The sequence below is a fragment of the Toxoplasma gondii genome, chromosome VIIb (genome assembly GCF_000006565.2).
Source record: "Toxoplasma gondii ME49 chromosome VIIb, whole genome shotgun sequence".
NCBI classification, from domain to species: Eukaryota; Apicomplexa; class Conoidasida; order Eucoccidiorida; family Sarcocystidae; genus Toxoplasma; species Toxoplasma gondii.
In genome coordinates this window covers 4,701,408-4,711,093 of record NC_031475.1, presented here as the reverse complement: position 1 = coordinate 4,711,093, position 9,686 = coordinate 4,701,408, and the positions used below count along the sequence as shown (strand labels likewise).

Sequence of the window (9,686 nt, the reverse complement as noted above, 5' to 3'; positions counted from 1 at the left end):
CGCAACACAAAGTATATCTTCGCTCCCTTCCCAGCGCACAGACACTACAACCTCCGTGGCTGTTTCTCACACCTATCAACCACAGCTTGTACTCTGAAGCCGGTAGCCGTCGTCGGCTACTCGTGTTGATGCTGTTCTTCATGACATTTATTCGGTCATTTATCCAAATACTTCTGTATTCATGTATTTCCAATAACACGAGCCAGTTCAGTGATTCGGCGACGCGATTTCTCTGAGGTCCCGAAAATCCTGGAACTGTTCTGCTCTAACACAGACTTCGTGAACTCGAACAGAGCAAAGGACGTCGCGAATCACCCAGAAAGTCGATGGACAAAATAAGAAATGCACTGCTTGCTGAGGACCCTGGCGGGACCACTTGGCACGAGATGCCTAGCTTTTTCAAGTTCTTGAATGTTTTGAACGGGCAGCGAACAGTGCTGGCCACTGTTTTGAGCCTGGGCCAACGTCGAGTTTGTGAAGTTCACGGGAAGCTTGAGTCGTCTGTGATATCAACTTATTTCCATTTGAGCAGTCTTGCTCCTTTTTTGAAGTCATGAAAGAGAACGAGGGGAAGACCCACCGGATCAATCTGTAAGGAGAGAGTGCAAGATCACTTTGTCTGCAGTATTGACCTGCGAGACAAGGAAAGATACTTGTTCTGGCTAGCTGAGCTGGTAGGCATGGGGAACAAACGCATCTGCTGCCCTTCTCCTGGTGCATGCTTATTCCCTCGTTTTTGAGTTAGTAACAGATGGTCCAAGAGGTCGATTTTTTTCCAACGAAACGCGGTACCAAGCCAGTTCGTAAGGCCAGCTCGACGGGCGACGCTGCAGAGGCACTTTACAAAACTTTAGGTGTACATCGATATTCACGTCAGCAAGGGCTGTTGTATTCTTTGCCATTTTCCCCATCCCATTGCCGGCTTTTCCTGGTGCATTCGTAAGTGAACTGTACTCTGACACTTTTTGTGATTGGGACCGCGAAATAGGTCGAGCGCCGGCTCTTCATACAGCTTCGAGGCTGCTGCCCCTCCCTTCACTATAGTTTGCCGTGCAGCGGCAAGAGTCTCACGGTGAGAATCGCCAGAAAAAACAAAAGGGTGGCAATGTGGCTTCGGCAGGATGGGAAACCGAGACACGAAGATCAACGGGGATGGGACAACTTCACGAGAGAGACTCCAGGAGGGGACCAACAAAGCCAGCTCCCTATTTTCACGGCTGAGACGAAGCACCGCCGCTGAAGCTTATGAGGAAACAAATCCTGGACCGTCTGAAATCGGTCAGCATCTTCGCACCGGAAAATTCCCTTGGAAGTCCACAGGACTCCGCTTCTCGGAAACCAACATTCGGCGTTTCTACGACTTGAAACTTCGCCTTCTTGGACGAGGTACTTTTGGGTGAGCGCAGTTCAGCACGCCAGGCCGACACTCGAATTCAGTGGTGTTCGTCACCCAACACTCGGATAGGCATCAAATTTACAATCGAAAGGGAACGCTGCTCCGATGAGAAGCACGAGTGAAAGGTGGCCTGCCGAAAAAGTGCATGCTGTACGTAATAACGCACATGACCGTTTGAGAGCAGCTTCCGCAAGCGTCCTTTTTTCTCCTCCGGAAGAAGGCCTCGAATTGCAGGGGAATGGACTGTCCTCATCCTCTTCCAGACAATCCGTACCCCCTCATGCGGGCTGCCTCTCTTTCTTTTGCTAATCCACTTCAGGATCGTCGTTACCGGCCGGCACCGATTGTCGGGAATAGATTTTGCTGTTAAAATCGTACAAAAGACAACGGTCAAGAATGTGGATACGAAAACAATGTTTTATCGGGAAATTGATTGTCTACGGTCACTACGTGAGCCAAAACCCGTATTCAATAAACTACTGTAGGCACTCCTGGCGTGATACATTTGTCATTACTACTAGATCGGATGCCGGTACACCCCTGCACACTTTCACTTTCAGCCTAGGCATTCTTTGCCTTGATCCAGAGAAGGGTAAACTGTAGTATCGCACTGGATTAGTCATTTCAGTTGCTGGACGTGTGAGGGCACAGCTAGTTTGCTTCTGAGCGTGATCCCGGTAAGTAGGTAGAGCTTGGACGGTCACGAAAGGAGGACGAAACACGAGCAACGACAGTGTGCCTCTCTACAAATGAAGGCATATGGCGTGGCTTCTTCATATGTGAAACAGGTTGTTGGTGTGTGAACGGCTGCGACAGACCATCGGAACATTCTTCGGTACTACGACTTTTTCGAGGATGATTCCTTCTGTTACGCAGTAAGGTCCGCTGCTGATCCTGTTCTCAATCAAACAATGGGGGGCACAGTGCCCATGCTTGGTGTTCTCAGTGTCATTTCATGCTTCAAGAACAGTGGAGCGCCGTGTTTACCGTAGTATCCTGAGTAGCAGCCTTTTTTGGGCTCAGGTATGCTAAAGATAGACTTTCATTTCGTTGAGGTGCTCAAGAAGATTTCGCTCTCTACGTGTTTTTTCTGGTTGCTTGCTGGTTGCATTGGCAGAGGTACCGCTTTACAGTATATCTACGTATGTATTTTCTAGAAATGTCAACGTGCCGGCATCGAAAAAAATGGTATCTGTTTAATTTAACCTCTCCTAGGAATCTCGTTGTTCCCATCTTAAAAGACAACAGTTGAGTGGTGACCCCATTTTGGCGTTGATCCGCAGATACTCGAGTTGTGCAGTGGAGGCGATCTGCTAAAGAGACTGAAGAAGATGGCTGTCGTTACCGAGGAGCACGTCGTCAACTATGTGAGGTAAAGAATGCCGATCAGCTACGTTGATGATCCACTCTGCTTCATCAACTAGGGCCAGTTTGCCGTGAAGCACCGTCTCGCTGGTGCAGCCCTTCTTCACTGCGTAGCCTGTCGGTCACAGCCGCTTCGTGAGTTATGTATAGTTGTATGCCGTTGCGCGGTGTTCGTCGCAATAGAAGACACAGTTCAGCAGAAAAGGCCTATCTAAATGCATACTTGCATACGCCCGACGACTTTGTTTCGTTGAAAAGGAAGCGACCTGCGTAAAGGGCAAACGTAGATTTGCTCGACCAATTTTTTCCCACTGTCTTGTTCGAAGCTGTCGGGGACCACGTACAAGGAGCGTTGAAAACACGTCGGACGGTTGAATTTGCTTTTGGACAACAACGAAACAGAGAAAATTCCACTCAGAATCGGGTCGATCTGGAGCTTGATATATTCCTTCCACGCGAATGAATTCTCAGTGGCATCAGACAATGATATGGTCCGCCGGTCGAGTTTTTCTGTTCGCAGGCAAATGCTGGAAGCTATTCATCATTGTCACGAGCGAGGGATCATGCACAGGGATCTGAAGGTGAGGAGAAATGTGGTGTATCTGAAGTTGCCACAGCTCTTGAGCTCCAGAAAACGAGAAGGAAATGGCACTATTCCAGTCACGGTATGAAAGACATACTGTTCCGACGCGAGTGACCCATACAAACCAACTTCACATCTCGAGACCGTCAGTTTCTCCACTATTGTTTTTGTGGCTCAGGCCGACAATTTCTTGTTCCTGGTGAGTCGACATTCTGTAATTTGCCATATGTGAGCGACCAGCACTGCTCCTGTTGGTGCTGGTGGCTGCAGATGATGTGGTTCGCTTGTTTTCCGCAAAGAGGCAGTACTGCGCAGCTACACGAGGACTTCTGGGCGGCATCTAGGTCTCAAAGCAACACCGTTTCCTCATCCTAGTAGAGGACACAGGTTTCTGGATGTTATGTGCTATGCTATAAACAGACGAACGACGATGATTCACCCTTAGTCTTGATCGATTTTGGGCTAGCTTTGCAATTCGAACCCGGGACAAAATATACCATTATCTGCGGCAGTCCGAGGTATATCGCGCCGGAAGTCTTTGAGTAAGAGACACGGGTTGGCTTGGTGCTTCGCTACCAATGTCGCCGGGTGATCGAGTTTTTCGTGATGCAGCTTTCCTCGTGCTCATTGCAATACCTTATTTGTCGCTGAGGAATAACGGGCGGAGACGCACACACACGTCCGCGCCGCGACCTTCCGCGAACGTCCCAGGAAACAGTCGCCTCTGGCGACTGTTCTAACAATTTGAGTTATGTGGATGATGTATTTCCTGCGTAGGCAAGCATACGACGAGAAATGTGACCTTTGGAGCTTGGGGATTGTGGTCTACGCCATGCTTTATGGTACCCATCCATTTGGGGTTCACTCGAAGTCAACATTCCATGAAATCCGAGTGAGAAACCATGTGCACCAGTCCTGGAGCAAACTATTTTGTTTGAATTTGAGGGAACAGGCGACCCACAGAAAAGGACACCACAATCCTTTTGCGCAAGCGTTCTTTAAGGCTCTGCCTCTGCCTGCCTGAGGGTGTGCTGTACACAATGGTCTCTGCCAGTGTTCCCCGCTGCTTTCGTCGGCCTCCAGTGAGGTATGGCCCTTCCATGACACTACTGTGGAGATGTCTTATGTTCACCGACTTAAGAGGTACACAATAGGAGCAGGAAGCTAACACTGGCGGACACACTGAGGGAAAAGCATACAGATTGACGCGGTTGTTGTAGAGAGATTTACGATGTTACTCAACTCGGTCCGTGTCAGTTCCGCGGCAAAGCGGAAGGCTATTCCCAGGAGAGAGCATCGGTTAGTGATTTGCGTTTACGCTGCAGCAAGAAGTTTCTGCGGGAACAGTCCCATATCCAAACAATCCAGGACTCCAGCCTCCGTCGCTTTTGGTAGGTGCGGGGGTTATCCGTCGTCTGCTAAATTCGAATGTCTGTCAAGGTTGGAAGTGCATCGAACCAGGACAGGCAGCCTGAACTTGCTTTTGTTCTTTAGACACGCCTTCCACCTGCGTTTCCTTCTATGCAGAGGATAACACCGGTAATGAACTCATCCAGTGGGGACAGAGAACAAATGTGCGGTGCTTGGCGTTGCTATGGTTTGCTTGCAGGCGCAGAGCTTTCTTCAAGATCTCCTGCAACACAATCCTGCGAAGAGACCAAATGCTCTTGAAGGTGAGCCATGTTTAAGTGTACCTCGCAAAAAAGAGAAGTGAAAGTTGATGACCTTAAACTCTAAGGTATCATTCAGCTACGCTAAAATCCCTGGAGTGACAGGGCCGTGACCTGGACGGTCACCTTTCAGGTTCATACTTCGGTGAAAAAGGGAATGGGTGTCGCAATGGATAACACGATGGACATCAACATCGTTTTTGAGTTCACGTGTGGGTTTCATGTGTGCAACTCAACGCAGCGATGCAACATCCTTGGTTACTTGCCCCCGCGGCCTACCTCGCCGACTACCAGATACATCCAGAAATACGATATTTGGCTTAGTACGTTGAAAACTCCGGGTTTCGTCGGATAAACGTCCCATACAGAATGAGACGCCAAAAGAATGACTCCAGCACCTATGCGTAGATGGCAATAGTTGTTTTTGTTAGCTTTCGCACGCCGTGGAGTTCCGGTATTCTTTTTGCAAGGGTAGGAGCACGCCTCAAGTTTTCGTGTCGTACTATTCTCTAACTACAGATTGCAAGAAACTGAGGCATATGCCCTTTAATTTTGTCGGATAATGAACAGTAATTTCAAGACAACCAGGAATACAGGTTTTATCGCCTTGAAGTGATGAACCAGCGTGAGGCAGAAATGTCCTTTCTGCGGTACCCTGTGCTCACAGACTGTTGGTGCCAGAATGACAAAATTCCCAAAAGCTCTTGCTGAACCTCCAGCAAGTCTGCAATAGAGTTCCTTCCTTTGCATGTCCTCAGCAAGAGAGCCGCTGAGGGAAGGCTTGCTCCAATGGACGATGGCGTTCGCAGGCAGCTCGCAGAGCTCCAGCGCATGACGGTTACTGCCTCCAGGAAAGTAAGCTTCAAGGAAGAAAAACCCTCCGTTCTTCGCATCAATGGCAAATAACACCAATGTCCCACACCAGCGTGTCACCGGTGCTACATAGGAGTGCCGATGGAGTCTTCTAATTCGGCGAGCAAAAAGACAGCTCGCCAACAGTAGAGGAATTGGTGTCCCTTTCAGCAAGAGAACGCTCTCTCAGCAGCAAGGCTTCAAATACTAGTGGATGCTCCACGAAAACTTCACAGATTATAGAGTTGCAGTCATATTGCCTGTGAAGCCACATCAGTTCCCCGTCAGGAGGAATACAGTTGGTACTCCCACTCGTGAGACTGCTTTGCGTTTGAAATCTCTTGTGAAACCTCGTTTACTGAGGCTAAGTGGCCGTTTTCTGCGCTTGATAAGGAAGTGCTTGATTTCCTGTCAACTGTCAGACTGCTCGGTTGTTCTGGGTTTATTCTTTCAGGGACACTCACGGTATTCCAACTGAGAAACGGTTGTCGGCTATTTGGCTTCCTCTCATCATTTCAAGGCCTGGGGCCCAGCACGCGGACTTTCATCTGATTTTTTACGAAAGCTGCTGGTTGCAGGAGTGCGCTGCGGATAGAACCCAGCTGCATGTGCAACGCCTATGATGGAAGCAAACTTGCAGCGCCTTACTTTTGGTATTAAGCCCTCTACTGTGACCACCGGCACGCTGGATAATGGAACATGAGTTGGTGACGACTTGCAAATTTTGTAGGACGGGGGCACAATACCTCTGCGTGCACCCTCCCGAATATCAGCGGACGCCATGTACTAGAAGGGTCACCCCTTAGCAAGAGGGAACTTGTGGCTTTGTCTGTAACAAACAACTGACCTGAACAAAAGCCTGAAAACTGTATCCAATCCATGGTGTTATGAACGAACCAATAAACTGCGTGCGTTCGCGCTTTCATCCGATGCCATTATTTGGTCGCACTTCAAAGAAAAGCAGTCCGAATTCTGTTGATCTTAAATCTCGGGGACAAGATGCTTCTTGACATGCGTTGATCCTGAACGAAGACACCGTCAGCCCCGTATCAGGGTATGTTCGAGATCGCTACTTTGCAGCAAGTGGACGGTACCTAGAATCGAACCTGCCATCTACCACACGAATTTTTACTCCGCTGGAGGAACCCGTATTCATGAATGCACGTCGTTATTCCCTGTCTTGCTGGATTTTGCTTCTTTGTTGCTTGCATGTGTAGTCCCTGCGTTGCCGGGGAAAAGCCCTAGTTCTTCTCGAGCATTACAGCCGAATGTGCAAGCCTCTACGCAGATCTTGCGGACTTCTGGATCGGCCTGAAAAAATGCAGCACGATCGGTGGCCCTGCGAACGAGATTGCTGTCCGAAGACCCCATTTAGTAAAATGTGCCACAGACGATCTCTTGGTTGAGATAACTGCCAGCAGAGGCCAAAACCAACCAAGAAAGGGCATTTAATCCAGTTTCTGACGTGCGACCTACGCTTTCTCAAATCTCACGGGGGCTCAGAGGCAACCCGTGTCAGAGCACTGAGGCGGTCCCACGACCATGCGATCCGAGATCAACACGCATAGAACACGAGGCACTGCTGGCGCACTTCTTAAACTTCTGCGCTGAGTCTGTGCCAGTCAAAGAAACTTTTGCCAGGGGCCAGGGAACCGTGTCTATGTGCACCCGCATCCCGCACCAAATTGCTTTGCATTCGATTCGCACCACCTCACCAACTGCCAACTTGCTTCAACTCTCCGGGGATGATGCATGAACATATTTGCCGTCATATCCACTTACAGGTGCTTGCTCCCAAAAGCCACGGTCCGCACCGGAGCCTTTTGCCTGAGAAGTGGCACACACAGAAAAGGCCTCCGGTCTTTCCGGATCAGTGGTGCGAAAGAAAAGAGCTACATGACTTCTAGCGCAACTCCACTTGATTGAACCACAGATCACGAACGGCACTTCAGACGACGGTGGGCAGTCTGCATTCTCGAGACCTGGTGCTGAAGCAGTTTCGTGGCGCGAGCCTCATCACGTTCCCACGAGAGGTGAAAAGGTGAAATACCAACCACCTGAGAACCTGCAAACTTCAGAAGTGGCACCTAGGTTCGCCAGTCACCTCAACGACGTCACCGAAGCAGAACGCCTTGCAGCTCTCTCGGCAGGAAACGCTGTGAAGTCACACAACACAAGTGTACCAGAAAAAAGTGGCGGGCTCAAAACATCGTAAAACCTGCGAGGTATATCGGCACAAGCTGTAAAGAAGGGACTCCTTGATTCAACCTGTGGCGTCAAGCGGGTAAAAACTTTTTCTCAACTGCTTCCACTCCGCGACACCCTCCACTGAAGCCACAGCACGAAAAAACTTGGATCCGGTAAACAAAGACTTTCCAGATCTAACTCAGTCGTCCAACTCGTAGTCCGTACTCACCAGAAAAAGGTAATTTATATAAACCTAGGAGCCTCACTTTGCAATGCGTAACAGAGAGTTTAGCTTCAGCTATAACGTGGTGGGTACTGCTGGCGAGGTATATTACGACTCTTATTAATGAGAGCACAGTTCGCTGGGTAACCAGTCCAGAGTTCCGCCTTGGGCAGGTGACCCAAGCAGCATCTCACTCCGCGAACAGATCCTAAATCTCCGTAGTTCTTGCCCTTCTTCCACACAGCTTACCCCCACCCCGCTTACACGTTGTCAGTGTTTAGGCCGCCACAACCGTTGTTGCAGAAAGTGCCTGCAGTATAGTTGGATCGACCGGGACGGAGCTCGGACCACCAGGCACGAGACGACGTCGAACAACCTGCAAATGTGCCGGGGGGAGGTGCTGGGGAATCGAGTGACGCTTCAGTGAGGAAGTGGCGACAACGAGTGTAACAGCTGGCGTCAGACGGTAGTACGGCGTCCCAGTATTGTCGGAGGTCCTGAAACGAAAAGACAGGAAAAAGATCCAGAACGATGCCATCGTCATTTCTCTCCAAGTATGTGTACACCCTTCACGCGTTCATCGTGACCAGCAGAAAGTTAAGGCAATGGAATCTCAGTCTGCTCTGAATTTCTTTAGAGGTGCACCCTCTGCAGCGGCTCTGTGTGGAATTTCTTGCGCGGCAGCGGACCTTGAGGGTACTGGTAATCCAACCCATCGTAGATGCAGTGGCGAGCGAAACCGAGGAGGAACCAGCTGTGAATTCAAATCCGGCCAAGACCTGCAATTCCTGCGAGTAAGAAATCGATTATTGCCTGACGAAATGCTCTCATTTCACTACCGAGTGCCCGATGCAGGCTTCTGCATGCAACGGCGCGAGCTGTCCTGTCAACAGGCCGCCTGACAGATCCAGTGTGTCACCGCTTCAAAACGTACAGCATTCCCCTGCAACATGGCTAACACCAGACCAGCTGCAGCGTGTAATAGAAAGGTAGATATCAGGAAAACGAAAGAGAAAGTACCGCACAATCGCCGACGATATCGTAGACGCCTCAAGTCACATTCTACCATGACAGACAACGGCCTAAACGACCAGCGCCACAACGCTTGAGGTCATTTGCGCCTGAATGTTGGAAAAACAAGGAAACAGAAAACTCAACTTTCTCCTACGAGTACGGCGAATCTCCGTACTTCTTACTTGTCCCACAAGTCTTGTACTTAGCGCTGTGGACATGAAGCTAAAACGAGCTACTCGACATCGACAATAGTAACGTGTATGCATCTAATACAGGACAGACGCGCATGCACATGCAATCGAGAGGCGGCGGTCTCTGCGCAGATATGGTTTGGGAGACAACGAAAAATACCCTTATTGTGAGAAAAATGAATAACTTGTTTCCCCTTCCCTACTC

At 49.6% G+C, this 9,686-nt stretch overlaps 2 protein-coding genes across 2 annotated transcripts; one reads left to right on the top strand and one right to left on the bottom strand.

Moving 5' to 3' along the window:
- Nucleotides 1–1,121: 1,121 nt before the first annotated feature.
- On the top strand, nt 1,122–6,344 carry TGME49_255710 (ULK kinase; the record flags this gene model as incomplete). The annotated part of the gene is made up of 13 exons (XM_018781105.1): nt 1,122–1,396; nt 1,716–1,846; nt 2,213–2,271; nt 2,680–2,768; nt 3,282–3,342; nt 3,523–3,543; nt 3,765–3,886; nt 4,122–4,236; nt 4,670–4,735; nt 4,954–5,017; nt 5,256–5,337; nt 5,773–5,869; nt 6,321–6,344. The coding sequence occupies 13 exons, from the start codon at nt 1,122–1,124 to the stop codon at nt 6,342–6,344; spliced, it is 1,206 nt and encodes a 401-aa protein (XP_018636940.1).
- A 674-nt stretch (nt 6,345–7,018) lies between these two features.
- On the bottom strand, nt 7,019–9,494 carry TGME49_255715 (hypothetical protein; the record flags this gene model as incomplete). The annotated part of the gene is made up of 5 exons (XM_018781106.1): nt 8,966–9,494; nt 8,541–8,773; nt 7,971–8,022; nt 7,649–7,693; nt 7,019–7,177 (listed from the first exon to the last, which is right to left on the bottom strand). Exons 1-5 carry the CDS (start codon nt 8,990–8,992, stop codon nt 7,019–7,021), a joined length of 516 nt encoding a protein of 171 aa, XP_018636941.1. The 5' UTR covers nt 8,993–9,494.
- Between the last annotated feature and the right edge of the window lie 192 nt (nt 9,495–9,686).